Source organism: Thunnus maccoyii, chromosome 6 (assembly GCF_910596095.1).
Source record: "Thunnus maccoyii chromosome 6, fThuMac1.1, whole genome shotgun sequence".
Classification (NCBI taxonomy): domain Eukaryota; kingdom Metazoa; phylum Chordata; class Actinopteri; order Scombriformes; family Scombridae; genus Thunnus; species Thunnus maccoyii.
The window spans coordinates 23,829,298-23,843,770 of NC_056538.1; the positions used below are offsets into that span (position 1 = coordinate 23,829,298).

At 40.2% G+C, this 14,473-nt stretch overlaps 3 protein-coding genes across 5 annotated transcripts in view; 2 read left to right on the forward strand and 1 right to left on the reverse strand.

Annotated features, from left to right (window-relative positions):
• Positions 1-1,361, forward strand: part of nxn (nucleoredoxin) — a 57,895-nt gene extending 56,534 nt beyond the window's left edge. For both annotated transcript variants that reach the window (XM_042413360.1, XM_042413361.1), the window contains exon 8: positions 689-1,361. In XM_042413360.1, the coding sequence (XP_042269294.1) occupies positions 689-871 (183 nt within the window). In that variant the 3' untranslated portion in view covers positions 872-1,361. The remainder of the gene's footprint in view (positions 1-688) is intronic.
• Positions 1,362-2,333: 972 nt separating this feature from the next.
• mrm3a (mitochondrial rRNA methyltransferase 3a) lies at positions 2,334-7,678 on the reverse strand. The gene is made up of 4 exons (XM_042413359.1): positions 7,267-7,678; positions 3,403-3,647; positions 3,156-3,317; positions 2,334-3,054 (listed from the first exon to the last, which is right to left on the reverse strand). Exons 1-4 carry the CDS (start codon positions 7,641-7,643, stop codon positions 2,465-2,467), a joined length of 1,374 nt encoding a protein of 457 aa, XP_042269293.1. The 5' UTR covers positions 7,644-7,678; the 3' UTR covers positions 2,334-2,464.
• Positions 7,679-9,300: 1,622 nt separating this feature from the next.
• On the forward strand, positions 9,301-12,545 carry glod4 (glyoxalase domain containing 4). 2 transcript variants are annotated; one of them, XM_042414222.1, is made up of 10 exons: positions 9,301-9,358; positions 9,464-9,617; positions 9,818-9,867; positions 9,979-10,099; positions 10,227-10,371; positions 10,901-11,037; positions 11,200-11,286; positions 11,391-11,504; positions 11,581-11,667; positions 11,768-12,545. In XM_042414222.1, exons 2-10 carry the CDS (start codon positions 9,528-9,530, stop codon positions 11,831-11,833), a joined length of 897 nt encoding a protein of 298 aa, XP_042270156.1. In that variant the 5' UTR covers positions 9,301-9,358; positions 9,464-9,527; the 3' UTR covers positions 11,834-12,545. The 2 variants fall into 2 exon arrangements, with proteins under 2 accessions (XP_042270156.1, XP_042270155.1); XM_042414221.1 differs by lacking the exon at positions 9,301-9,358 and having other exon boundaries at positions 9,426-9,617.
• Positions 12,546-14,473: the final 1,928 nt, after the last annotated feature.

The following is a 14,473-nucleotide window of genomic DNA, read 5'->3' on the forward strand; positions in this document are numbered from 1 at the left end:
ATTAATGATCCTTTTGAAGCTTGTTTGAAAGTTGCTGCCTGCCTGCCTGCCTGCCTGCCTGCCTGGTATGAATTAATTTCTGTTACCTATGGCTACAGGGGTTGTAATCCTGACATGTTAAAGGGTGAAGGGTGATATCAAGCCTCTGGCAGAACATGGGTGAAGCCCTCTCACAATGTCCGCAAATGGATAAAACTGAAGTACCCACCAAACCCAGCAGTAATCTATTTTGAACCTATTCTTTCACAAGTTTGTGCACTGCTCTGTCTCCTGCCCACACACACTGTTCAAATGCTCTGATGCATAGACCCCTGTCTTTGCACACAGCAGGATGAGTGACTAAGCACCAACTGTCTGGTCTCTCTGGGCAGGCTGCCTGAAGAAAGATGGGAGAAGAGAGTTTCACATTCTCTTTCAAGAAGTGCACATTAATGAAGATTGTGCCAGTTAGTGCTGAATTTTACTGTATGTGGTTATCTTAATGTGTTAAAGTAAGTTTTAAAGTAGTTTTCTTCTCCAAAAGCAATTCTGAACTGATGATCAGCAGAGAAACACGTAATTTAGAGTGACTTTTCTCCTGGAAGGCTTCCAGTGGTAGACTTGCATGTTTGAAGTTAATTCAAATGCCATGTGAGGAATGTTCCATTGTGATATTACACCTAATGACTCCTTTTTTCTTTGACCACAGGATGACATGAGTGACTCCCTGCGGGACTACACTAACCTCCCAGAAGCAGCGCCTCTGCTCACTATCCTGGACATGTCAGCCCGCGCCAAGTATGTCCGCGACGTAGAGGAGATCACGCCAACCGTAGTGGAGCAATTTGTCAACGACTTCCTGGCTGAAAAGCTCAAACCAGAGCCCATTTAAAGAGGAAGTCCAAATATAAAGTGGACATACTATATGGGACTCACTCCATCATCAAACCCTACGCCCCTCACCCTTCCCAGCCTCCTATCTCTCCCACTCTCCCCCCTGACTCTGTCAGACTGTTAGAGAGATGTCTCACTTTTTACTGACATTTTAACATTTTTTTAAACATGTCCTCTCTTTCTCCTGTGGTGCCTTGCATTGACTATAGTCCCTACAGTAATATATATGGAGATTCTGTTGTTTGTTTTGGCCTCAAGAAAAGTATTTGTATTTTTTTTTTTTCACTCAATAGCATTTCTGAATTCTAGAGAAAACCAGAGAATTACCCAATGGACCTACTTATTCAGCTATTCCTTATTACTTTTGGTTTCTGAACAGTGATGAGAAAGAATAAAATGATTGCAGCATTTCACATGTACACACACTCAGTTGGATGTAGCCGTAAGCCTTTATGGCCATGTTTAAAAAAAAAAAAAAAACAACAACAGTAAGACAGGTGCACATACAGTAAAGAACACATTATAATTGCTTGTAACAGACCAATGACTGATGTTTTGAAGCCCCTGTGTCTTGTGTGTTTATGGTGTGAGTGAAAGTCATCTCTAGCCAGTTGTTAACGGTGGTTCTCATCTCAAAGTCATTATGGGGATTTTCTGTGAAGGTCCCCTAATGAAAAAGGCCAGGTTATTTCTGAAGGCACAAAAAAATGGCATTTGAAAAGTGTTGAATGTATAAATCCCTATATTCTGTTACTCCCGGGTTGTATCCTCAGTCATGACTTCACACCCATTAAAAATTCACTGGCAAGCAAAAACTTCTGTTCCTTTTAAGTTCTATGAATAAAGTTAGCTCTCTGATATGTAAAATGCACACAATGCAATGACTCGCCAGCTCCTTTGTTAGAAGACTTACAGTTTAGAGGCTCAAAGAAACTCAATGCAAATCCTGCATTTATTATGGGAGACGGTATGCAGATTGACTCACTTTAAGTGCAAACTGCCAGTGGGATGGAAACGTTTTTGACCTCAGTGGGTCTTGTATGCATCTGACATTTTTTCAAAGACATTCAAGTCTACACAGGCAGAAGAAAATCAAGTTGTGGACTGACAGAATGAACCAGCAACAATTTTGATAAATCATCTGAGTTATTTTTTTAAGCAAAAATACCAAATATTTCCTTGTTCCAGCTTCTAAAATATCAAGATTTGCTGTTTTTTTCGTTGTCACTTAAAAGCTTTTGGTTTTGGGTTGATGGTCAAATAAAACAAGGAATTTTAAGATGCTACCTTGGGCTCTAGTAAATTCCATCTCTTTTCTGACATTTTATAGACAAAATGATTATTCAAGAGAATCAGCAGATTAATCAATAATGAAAATAATTTTTAGTTGCAGCCATAAAAAATACACACAAAGCATAAATTATTCACTGCATGAATTCAAACACATCACAAATCCCTGATTGAAATTCAGTGTTTTAATATTTGCAGAACAGGACGTACATTGGACATTTAAATTATTCTGTTCAGTCTTTGGTAGTAAGAATAAATGGACACAGGAAATCTTACACAATACTTATATTTAGAGGGAACATCATGAAAACTGCCGCTCAGCTTTAGATTTCCATTTCCTTCCAGATGTCTGAATTAGCTTTAACAGTTGTTTCCTGCCCTCAAACAAAAGGATACTGGCAGCCATGGCTGAATTCAAGCTGTCCACATCAGGAACGATGGGAATAAACAACCTTTGACCGGCAGTTTTCTCTGCCAGCTGGACTGCTTCTAGACTGAGACCATGTGTCTCACCACCTATCACAAGAGCAGTGGGACTCTGAGCCCAGCTTTCATGGTACAGCTTGGAGTCCACTCTGGGGAGTGAAAGTCCTTCATCTTCACAATCGGTGTCAGAGTCCAGATCGTATTCCTCATAGCGCATGTTGTTTCGATTATTCTTTGCGCTGATCCAGCCATAGTCTCCTGCTTTGGAGGGTTTGTGAGAAGCATTAACTTGTACGTCCCCAGTTTCTCTACTTTCGTCACAGCTGTTGTCAGCCACATGAACAGTCACAGGTTTTGGGAGGTGATTTTCGATATCATCCCAGCTCAAACTGGGATAAACAGGAAGACGGAAATGAGCACCCATTGCTCCACGCAGTACTTTAGGCTCCCAAGCATCAACACAACCTGTTGGTGACAAATAAAGAGGTTTGAAAAATGACAAGCAAAGAGGTAGGGCCATTCTCTAGAGATGGAATTCACACTTTTAATTGATTACATGAGCATACCTTTGGTGAGCAGGACATTCTGGCACCCAGCAGCAGCAGCACATCGCAGTATAGTCCCAAGGTTGCCAGGGTCACGGATGTTGTCGCATATCAGGGACATTGGCACTGAATGACTTGTGTTTACAAAGTTCAGCCGTGATGGGTCCGGGCGAGAAAAGATGGCTGCAGAAGCAAAGGTAGAAGTCAACAACAAAACAGAGTATCTGTACTTCATAATGAACCACAAACAAACCACGTGACCCCTTACCTATCACTCCTTGTGGGGCCACAAGGTCAGACCAGATCTTGATGTCCTCAAATTTGACTTTGACTAAAGTGGCCCTTTTCAGCTTGTCTAAGGGGAGCTCTCGGAGCCGATCCACAGTACTGAAGAACACCATCTGTGGGATGGCGCCAGCGTTCAGGGCATCACAGATCAGACGCCTGCCCTCCAGAAGGATTTTACCCTGATGCTCCCGAAACGTCCTGGAACGGGCAACACTCACTACCCTCCTGCAGGACAGGCGAGAGTAGAGGGGAGGCAGAGGTGGATAACAGGCAGTGTCAACTGTCAGCGCATAAAATTATCATTATTTTGGAAATATTGTGAATTATAGAAAGTTAATCTGGCCTATATTATCATAAAGGAGTAACTAAAACTGTTGACTGAGAAAAAACATTACGGTCTAAACAAATGACTTCTAGGTCATTTGAAAAGATGTTCAGCATAAATAGCAAAATAAATATACATGTAGTACATACACTCAGTTGCCAGTTTATTAGGTACATGTATTTTTGTTGTTTATTAGATAGTACAAAAAGTAACACAGTGTTATACAATAGCCCTGCAATAAAGCCAACCTTCACAAGGGTTGTAATCACTTTCAGTATAAACTGATTTAGAGGTGTTATTTCAAGTTTATGATCATTTTTGAGGCTGTAGTTTATGAGACTGTTTAGAGCTGTGACGATAAATAACCACATTACCATTACCGTGGTAATGTGATGCCTACTGCTCATTACTGTTATTACTGCTTTTTTTTTTTTTAAATATCAACCACAACTGTCATATACGGTAGACCATATATGACAGGGGGAGGGGTCGATGAACTGCCAAACCACGGGGACATGTTGCTTTTCACAATGGTAAGAAAAAATCCATGCCATCACAGCTGTAGTACTGTTAAAATATTTTGTGTTGTAGTGAAAAAGTGCCTCTAAATTGTATCCACGCTTCATATATCTATGAGGGTGGACCAAAACAAACGAAACTCACAGCACAATTTAACACAACCACAGTTTCCAGCCTCCAAAATGAAGTTGAACCAACTCCTTTTTACCTCAGTTTTAACAAAAACAACTTAAACGAGGGTAAGTTCCTTTTCGCTTGGCACACTCGGTGCAACACATCAGTATGGGGATTCCATCCTCATGAGACCAACCTGAGGAACCTTTTTCAAAACACCTGAAAAGGCCAATGAGGAGAAGTCCTGCCTTCCTCTGGGGCTACAAAACACCCTGCACAGTCTCTGCTCCTCAATCTTTTTGCACTTCACCTCGCATAACCTGACTCTCTTAGGACCCTTGCTAGTGATTTAATTGCCTGCTTGGAGGTCATCTAGCTCTTTGCCTAAGGTGTCGCTACCAAGGCTCTTCACACAGCGGTTATTTAGTTTTCTAACTGGCTGCTTTGCCGTGTTTAGCCCAGCTCAGTGCCATGGCCGACTCTGCCTCCTCGCCAACAGCTAACTCGGCTTGCAGGAAATTATTTTCTCCCACAGAAGCTTGCAGCAGTGAGACATAAATTGCCTGTTTTCTCTGACTGTGTACAAGCTCACACGGTCCTGGGCATCCCCTAAAGTACCGCTGTCGCTGCTGTTCACCGAGTTCTGTCCACCAGCAGAGGCTGTGAATGCTCAGCAGACTAGCTGCAAGAGAAACCTCTTGGCAGGAATGACGAGCATCGAATTGGAACATGGGAAATGTAGTTCACAGCTAAGTCTCCAATTCAGGGAGCGTCCTCCACTATTCAGAAGCATTGTAACCATCCTGCGCCCCAGTATTAAGAGAGGAAATCCACTCTCTGCTGGAGAAACAGGCTCCAAGCAGGGTCCCTATGAACAAAGCTCAGTTTGGATTTTACGGCCATTACTTATACAAATACCTGAGAAAGCTCAAGTTCAAAATGCTGACATTACACCAGGTAATGCAGTCGGTTTGACTGGGGAACTGGTTCATGACGGTGGACCTATTTTCACATGCCAATATTACAGAGATACAGCTGGTGACTCACCCACAGTCTCTGGGATCTGTCATAAAACAGAAAAAGAGCTGTCTCACTCCCACCCAGAAAATTTGTTTTCTCGGTCTGGATTTGGATTCTACAGACAACCGAGCCCGGTCATCATCCCCCGGCTGACCGCTCTCAACCGATGTCGGCCTCTGTTCCAGCCACATCACATTGTGCATCTCCATCAGTGCCAGCGCCTGCTGGGACTGGTGGCCTCTATGATTCCAGTGGTGCCTCTGGGCTTGCTGATGATGTGAAAATTCCAGCGCTGGGTGCAGGCCAGACAAATGTTCTCCTTTTAATCGGAGAGAGGAGAAGATGTAGGTCACACCATCGTGCATTAGGGCTCTGCTCCCATGGAGAGATCCAGCATGTTTGAGTGAGGGAGCCCCTCTCAGCTGGGTTCTCTCATGCATTGCGGTCACCACGAATGCATCCAAATGGGGCTGAAGAGGCCTTTGCAGGAACACGCATGTGAATGGGACATGGACAGATGAGGAGAGGTCATAGCATATCAATCTGCTGGAGCTCTATGCTGTGTAGCTGTCACTAAGGCAATTTTACAGTATGGGTCTGCTTTCAGGACAGTATGTTGTAGTACACAGCAACAATACATGTGTAATTGCACACAAACAAACATGGTGGGATGTGCTCTCTTCCCCTCCTCTCTGTCTCACAGCTTACTCTCATGGAGCCACATTCACCTGCTGTCTCTCAGGGCGACACACATCCTGGAAATACTGAACAGCAGGCAGACCTTCTCTCCAGGGGTTTTCCACTGGCAAGAGAGTGGATACTGCACCCTGATGTAGTGGAACAGATATGGGGTCGGTTTGGCAGAGCCACCATCAATCTGTTCACCTTGAGAGAAAACGTGCACTGTCCCCATAATGAAGTGTAAATTTCAAGCAATGAAAACAAAAAATCTACAAAAAGGTGCATCTGCTTTACTGTGTTACAAACTACAAACACATAAATATAGAATATGAATGGAAAAACTGTATGAATTATATGAAACGATAGGTTCACAACTTTTCTGTCAGTCTGTCATAAAACAACAGCCAAGTGCCCATATGAACACTAAAGAGGTTTTCATTCCTCCTGTTCATGCTGGCTATTAAAAGATCCTCTTCAAATGTGTTTTCAAAGTAAGTGATGGGGGCCAAAATCCACAATGTGTCCACACAGTCATTTTGTGAAAAAATGCATTTAAAAGTTAATCTGAAGCTCATATAAGGCTTCAGCAGTCTGAGTTAGTCACTTCAAGTCAATATCTGACACATTTACAGTCTTTTTAGCATAAAATTCCTTCTTTGTGTTTCCCTGTTGAGCTGCGGTGGAAGTATAGTAACAAAAAGAGGGGCTTTGGCACAAAAAAGACTGTAACGTTGAAACATATCTGCTTGATTTGACTAATTTGGACAGCTGAAGTTTCATATTATCTTCAGATAAACTTTAAAATACATTTTTGCACAGAAGGAGGACTGTGGATTTTGTCCCCCATCACTTACATTGTAAGTACATTATGAAAGGATCTTCTAATGGCCAGTATGAACAGGAGGAATGATTATGGCAATGTGTGTCAATGTTCATTTGGGCCCATCACTTTTGTTTTAAGCCAGTCTTGAAAAATTGAGAACATATCCTATAAGGGATGCATCACACTGTTAGTGGGAGATTTGATCAAAATATTGGGAACATTGGGGTCAGTGTCAGTATTTAGCAGTGACAGGAAGGTTAATGTATGATATATCACGATCAACCTGAAATTGACTAAATTACAGTGTTTTTTTCTTTACACGTTCACTATAACCTGATAACTCAACACACTGTGACACTCACGCCAGTCTTTTATCTCCGGGGAAAGCCCTCTCGAAGCGGAGCCCATCAATCTGATCCTTTGTAGCAGCTACATGAGCATACTTCATAGGTGACTGCACGCCGGTCCTCGCCCTCACAAGGTCACTTTCTCCGGGATGCTGCGCTGAGGTTACAGTGACTTTCGCCTCCTTTTGCCTCTTCATGTTTTGCACTGCTGGCTCAGACTGCTTCAGGACTTCACCTGTCTCGTTTTCGGGAAGTAACACTCTAACAGGTCTCCTTCTCAGTCCACGCACATACCTTTTTGACTCCACAAGAAACCCGTTTCCTCTTGATAAGAGAGCATTTCGCTCTAATGAGAGGAAATTTATCACGCTTCTTGTGTAGGTAGCTGCCATTTTGCCCCGTTTCTTCTTCGCTGGTCTAACATAATGCTGTTTCTAACGCAAATTATCCTACATAGCGCCACCACCAGTTCGCCTTTTTTTTCCTAGGATGGCGAAGTCATGACCCGCCCTACTCTGCGTCTGGTTGGCTAGTACTTGTTGTCTTCGTTGGTTGGGTTGGTTAGGTTTAGACATGAGGAGTGAGATTGGTCAGGGTTAGGGTAAGAATATCAGGGTAAACCAATTAGCCAATTAGAGGCGCGGTCCTGACTTCGCCATCCTAGAAAAAAATATTGCCTCCAGTTCTTCTTCTTTGAGTTTTAATGGCGGTTGGCAAACTAGCATTACCGCCACCTACTGGACTGGACTGTGGAGCAGTAGATAGTAGCTTAAACTACATTCACGCATCCAAAATTATTTTAGTTTCTAGGATTATGTTTATAACTCATACAATGTGTGGGACTGTATCGCCAAGAAAATATTAGCAAACTTTTTTTTTAACTTTACAAACAGTACGGGGAGTATTGGGGGGGGGGGGGGGGGTAAAATAAACTGATGACAAAAACACGAGCAGAAATAAAATTGTATGATGTAAAATAAACATAATACAAAAATTTAAAGTGAAAAATAAATAAATGTAACTTTAAAAAGTGAATAAGAAATATTGCAAACCAATTTAAAGTGCCCCTCCACTCAAAAATATGTTTTGCTTCTTATTCCTCCAGTTTAATGTTTGAGCTTCTCTATGCAGAATGATTTATGTGCAGAGTTCGACACTAGAAGGCTGTTCTCACATTTATTTGCTGAAAGTTGAAAGTTTCTCTGAGCTCATTGAAAATCTGGCTTTGTGAATATGATGTTTGCTCAAAAGACACAGCAGTTTTATCAAGTTATCAACTTCACTCTTGTTAGACTTTACATTCAAAAATAAGACCATACTTTCTGTAATAATGACCTTATGAGTCTCCCAGAATAATAAGGACATTTGAATCCAAAAGTTATTTGAATGAGTACAGGTATAAAATAACTGACAAAAGGACTCAACTTTCTTTTTGCAGAAGGAATATAAAGGGGAAACATCGGGTCTAAAATTGTGAATGAATAGTATCTGTGTAAAATATTGATATGAATTTCTTTAACTTTATTGAGGGAAAAGATCTGTTAAATTCAGTTTCAACATTCCTGCTAATGTTAGGAAACATCTGCAATGATGGGAGCAAGATATGTCTAATCCTCTCTGTTGGATAAACTTTTCATAGGAAGCTATGTCACCTGTTTCATTTAAAAGTTCAGAAATAAACACAATACCTTGGTAAAACCGGTCCTTAAAAAATATGGTCTTATTTTTTGTATACAACATGTTGATTGTTCCATAAGACACACTTGTCTAGGGAGAAGTTGTGCTTGAAAGCAATCTCTCATGTGTCAAGGGCTTGTTTATGGAAGTTGGCAGGTTTAACAGGTAATTTACCAGAAAATAAAACTTTAATCCACTGCACTGATCAAACACAGAGTTGGGGGAAAAAAACAAGGAGATTCATTATGAACTACACAAAGTTTTAGCCAATCAATCTTAAATATACTATTGATAGTTTATTTTAAATGTTTCATCAAGAAGTTGACAGTTTTGTCTCGCGGGAGAATGCGAGACGATGGATGATACCACTAATGGACGTAACTATGAGCGACGATCATTTAAAATGATAGAGACAACATTTTACTCTCACGTAAAGTCATTACGCTTGCACTTAATATAAACAACAAAGCTTTATGTAGTTAACGAAAGCTTGTGTCCACTATTTCTGTGTTTACTTTTCACCAATCGACCAGAGAGAAATCGATCACCAGGAAGCTTAATCGCGCCCTGCACAGACATCACAATATCCATCGAACAACATGGCTTTGAGGCGAGCTCTGCACTTTGTCTTCAAAGTTGGTGACAGGAACAAAACAGCCACATTTTACCGAGATGTGCTGGGAATGAAGGTGCTTTGATCCCGGAGCTTCATTTAATGACCAGACGCGACTGAAGCCGCTAATTAAATTTTGTTATGATGATGTTGCTAATATCAGCCGCAGTGTGTTGCACAACCTGGACTAATTCCTCTTCTGTCATGTTTGTGAAACAAACTTGACTGTTTTAATAAACGTGTTCTCATATTTAATTGTTATTTTCTGCATTATAGGTTTTACGCCATGAAGAGTTTGAGGAAGGTTGCAAAGCTACGTGTAATGGGTAGGTATGAAACATCTCATAATAGCTGAACTTTGAACTCTAGTCTAACACCGAGTTATACTGCTATTAACATCCTAATGCTAACTCTGCCTTCATCCTGTATCCATACAGGCCCTACGATGGAAAATGGAGCAAGACAATGGTTGGCTTTGGGCCAGAAGATGATCATTTTGTAGCTGAGTTGACATACAATTATGGGGTTGGAGAGTATCAACTCGGCAATGACTTCTTGGTAGGTCAGAGTTCATTTGGGAATTCTACAGAGGACAACGACATACTGTATATATGCTGTTACATACTGTTATACAGGGATACAGGAGGCTTGAATAAGTCAATTGTCATCTCTGTGTTGACTTCAGGGGCTCACTCTGCAGTCAAGCCAAGCTGTCAGCAATGCTAAACGTCTGGGATGGCCTCTCACTGAGGTAGGAGAAGCTCTGTACCTGACACAGGCTCCAGGAGGGTATCCCTTCTACCTGGTGGACGAAGAGCAGCCTCCCAATGGTGAGTGATACAAGTCTCATTTCTGTCGTCTTTTTCCTGTATACACAGTTGTCTATGTGGATTATCCAGTGCTTGAGTCAAGTCCATTTTATTTTTATTTTTAAATTTTATTTATATAGTGCCAGAACACAACAGATGTTATCTTAGGGCACTTTTCACATAGAGCAGGTCCAGATCGTACTCTTTAATTTACAGAGAGACCCAACATTCCCCCATGAGCAAGCACTTGGCGAGAGCAGCAAGGAAAAACTTTTGAAAAAAACATTTTGAAATAAGTAATTTTATTTTATTTTTTTGACTCCTGGTCAGACCAAATAAGCATTTCTGACACAGATCACTTTGGGCTCTAAGAACTTGATGGATGTTTAACATCTTATTTAGTAATGCATAATTGATTAATCAAAAAAAACAAATTATATTAAATGAAAAAAAGACAACAAGAACACATCTTATATTTATTTTGCACTAAGCAGGACAGACTGAAACAAGTACAGCACATGGCCTGTAACCTGTGATTATTTGTTCCCAGACCCTGTGCAGAAGGTTTGTCTCGGAGTATCAGACCTCCAGAGATCAACCCACTATTGGACTGCACTCTTGGGAATGAAGGTGGTGGAAAAGAATGAGGACAAGAAAACAGTGCTGATGGGATTTGGAGACACTCAAGTGAGTAAAAGAAAAAAATATCATCTTTCTCTGTTTTCAAAATTTGCTAGATTAGATAAAGAGGATTTATGTTTGTGTATTTTATGTTCTGTGTTAATGCATAAAGAATGTGTTTTTATCTGCATGTGATCTTTTTTTTAATTTTTTTTTAATCTCTTTCAGTGTAAGCTGGAGCTTCACGATATCAGTGGGACCGTAGATCATGGAACAGCATTTGGGAGAATAGCATTTTCATGCCCAAGGGAGCAAGTAAAGTATTATTTCATGGACATAACCCTGTGTTTATTAATAGTGGAGAAACATGATCATTGTTATTTTAATTGTCATCATCAATATTTTGTTACATTTCTCAGCTGCCTGACCTCGAAGCCTTGATGAAAAAGGAAAATCAGAAAATTCTCACACCATTAGTCAGCTTGGACACTCCTGGCAAAGCTAGAGTAGAAGTGGTTATTTTGGCTGACCCAGTAAGTGTCTTACCTAAATAATGCTGCAATCATTGAGTCTCAGTTCAAGATTTTAACTGTATAATATTTGTTTTAGGACAGCCATGAGATTTGCTTTGTGGGAGATGAAGCATTCAGGCAGCTGTCCATGGTGGATCCCAGAGGAAATGAATTGCTTGATAAGGTTGGTGTTGCTCCAACATTTTACTTTCTACATTAAATATGCAACATGTTTTTGATTTTCACTGTACCTGTGCTTTTCATGCTTTTATACTTGTTTTCAGGCTATGGCGGAAGATAAAAGCGCCGAATGGTTTGCCAAACACAACAGACAGAAAGCTGCTGCTTGAGATGAAGAGGCCTGCCTGCAAAACTGAGCACCATCAATTTCTCACTAGTTCATGAGAGATTCTGTACAAGGCACCTGTAGTGTAAATCTTCTTCTTGTAACGTCAACTCAATTATGCTTTGGCTTGCAGTGTAAGATTTATTTTCTTGAAGCATGCTGTGAGGCGCAGTTGTATTGACAGCACTTAGTAAAAGGACCATTTGTTCATTTTGATCAATTTTCAGTCCAATTGATTATAAATTAAATATAATGCGACTTGATCTTAAAGCCAATAAGTAACTGAACTGTTTGGAGGGCCCTAATGGAAATTGCTGCAGGGCCCCAATTAATCCCCACCAACCACCCTCTGTGCATTGTGTATGTATGAACCACCATTCCTATGCAAGGCTGGATTACTAACCAGGGAGAGCATCGAAAAACTGTACACATTGTACAAAGGCTTAATAGGGACCCAGGAACTCATTTTGCTCCAGGGCAAGACCATGATCCTACTCTGGAGTAATACTACCCATCCCCAACATTTTCTATTCTCAGCTTGTTGGTGATCATTTGTAGTTTGTAGATAGTAATATAAGGCCTATCTTTGTTGATATTGCACTTTAGTGGTGAAACTCCTTTACAAATTTGCAGTTAGGATGCAGGATAGGTTCACAATTTTTCAAATATGTCTTTAAAACAACAGTCAGGTTCCCAATGAACACTAAAAGAGGTTTTCCTTGTTGTAATCATTCCTCCTGTTCATACTGGCTATTAAAAAATCCCCTTCAAATGCGCTTTCAATGTAAGTGATGGGGGCCAAAATCCACAGTGTCCACATAATCATTTTGTGAAAAAATGCATTTAAAAGTTGAGCTGAAGCTTATATGAGGTCTCAGCAGTCCGAGTTAGTCATATCAAGTGGATATCTGCCACATTTACAGTCTTTTTAGAATGGAGTAACTATAAAGATAATGTATATATGTTTGAGCTGAACCTAGAACTGTTTTTGTTGTATTTGTTCAGTGTTATGTGTGTTCATGTTGTGTCCAGAGCTGAAAACACAATAAAAAATTAAAGTATTAAAAAATATATATAATTAAAGCTGCAAACAGCGATTAACAAGCCCTCGCACCTCACTCGTGTTGGCGGGTGCGGCAGCCGTAGTATTGCTACTGGAGGTCAGCTGAAACAGCTCTGAGTTTTCAGGATTACTGGACACTGTGTGAATGGGTAAAATATTATGTTTCACAAATGAATCATTAATGCAGCAATATATTTACTGCAGGTTCCCTGGCATGGCTATACATTTTCATGAATAATGGACATTGCATGTAGGAGATAAATATCACTTCCTGTGTCCACTATGGTGTGCAAGAAAATATGCATTACATGTACATTATGTTGCTGTATATCAAATGTAATAATATTAACAATAATAACTTTATTTGTATACCACCTTTCATACAAAATGTAGCTCAAAGTGCTTCACATTAAAGAGATAAAACAAAAGAGATTAACATTAAACAGGAATAGACATGCATAGAATAAAAGGAGGCAAACAAGAAAATTCCATTAAAAGAGGACAAGAATAGCTTAAAAAGGAAACAGCTAAAATTCTTAAGTAAAAGACATAATCAATAATGAAAAAGAATGAAAATGCCTTAAAATTGAATGAAGTGTCCTAAAGATGATGGGATATGGTGCAAAAATCATGCAATAGAAAGGTTAGGTTAAAAAGATATGTTTTTAGTTGTCGTTTAAAGCTTTCAACTGAGCCTGCCTCTCTAATGTCTTTAGGTAAGGTGCTCCATAATTTGGGAGCATAATTGAAGAAAGCTGCATCTCCAGTTTTCTTTTGGATAGGCTAATGGGTATCAAGCAAGCCCGCAGTAGAAGATCTAAAGGCTTGTGAAGGAACATAAAGCAATAGGGAGTCTGTGATGTTGCTTGGCCCTAACCCATTGAGAGCTTTATAAACAAGTAAGAGGACTTAAAAATCGATTGTGAAAGACACAGGGAGCCAGTGTAGTCCAGCCAAGACTGGAGTGATGTGCTCTCTCTCTTTTGTTTTTGTTAACAGTCTGGTGGCAGAGTTCTGAATAAGCTGTAGTCTTTCAATTGACCTTTTAGGAAGACCCATAAAAAGTGCATTGCAGTAGTCCAACCTACTTGAGATAAAGAGTTTTTCAGCATCTTGCTGAGTTAGGAATGGTCGAACCTTGGCAATATTTCTGAGATGAAAGAATGCTGTTTTAGTCACTTTGTTTATATGGGACTTAAAGCTCAAGTCAGAGTCTAAAATGACTCCTATGCTTGTTACCTCTGGTTTGATCAAGGTTGACCACAACCTATACATTTCATGTAAATCAAAGGAAGTTTGTAACATAAGGCTTGCTTCCTGTTGCCAGTAGATAGCTATGACTCAATACTTATATATAGAAATATTAAGGCCTGAACTCTTGTCAAGCAGGTCGAGTTTGGATGAAATTGAACAATGAATTACAACAGTTTCCTGTTTCATGGCAAAATATGTAAATTGTTTGCCTTGCTATGGCAACGCTGTTCCATGAAAACTCAAAAGCTTTGCAATGCAGCTACACTGAAGGTCTTGATATTTTGCTGACCAAATATGAGGTGCATCTTGTTCACCTGCTAGGAAGAG

Bases quoted from the DNA above. Each gene is read 5' to 3' on its own strand.
- mrm3a (XM_042413359.1), bottom strand. From the start codon at position 7,643: ATGGCAGCTACCTACACAAGAAGCGTGATAAATTTCCTCTCATTAGAG. The intron at 3,648-7,266 runs GTGAGTGTCACA...CCTGTCCTGCAG, and splicing joins CCCGGAGATAAAAGACTGGC to GAGGGTAGTGAGTGTTGCCC. The intron at 3,055-3,155 runs GTATGCTCATGT...TGTCACCAACAG, and splicing joins GAATGTCCTGCTCACCAAAG to GTTGTGTTGATGCTTGGGAG.
- glod4 (XM_042414222.1), top strand. From the start codon at position 9,528: ATGGCTTTGAGGCGAGCTCTGCACTTTGTCTTCAAAGTTGGTGACAGG. The intron at 9,618-9,817 runs GTGCTTTGATCC...TCTGCATTATAG, and splicing joins GAGATGTGCTGGGAATGAAG to GTTTTACGCCATGAAGAGTT. The intron at 10,372-10,900 runs GTGAGTGATACA...ATTTGTTCCCAG, and splicing joins CGAAGAGCAGCCTCCCAATG to ACCCTGTGCAGAAGGTTTGT.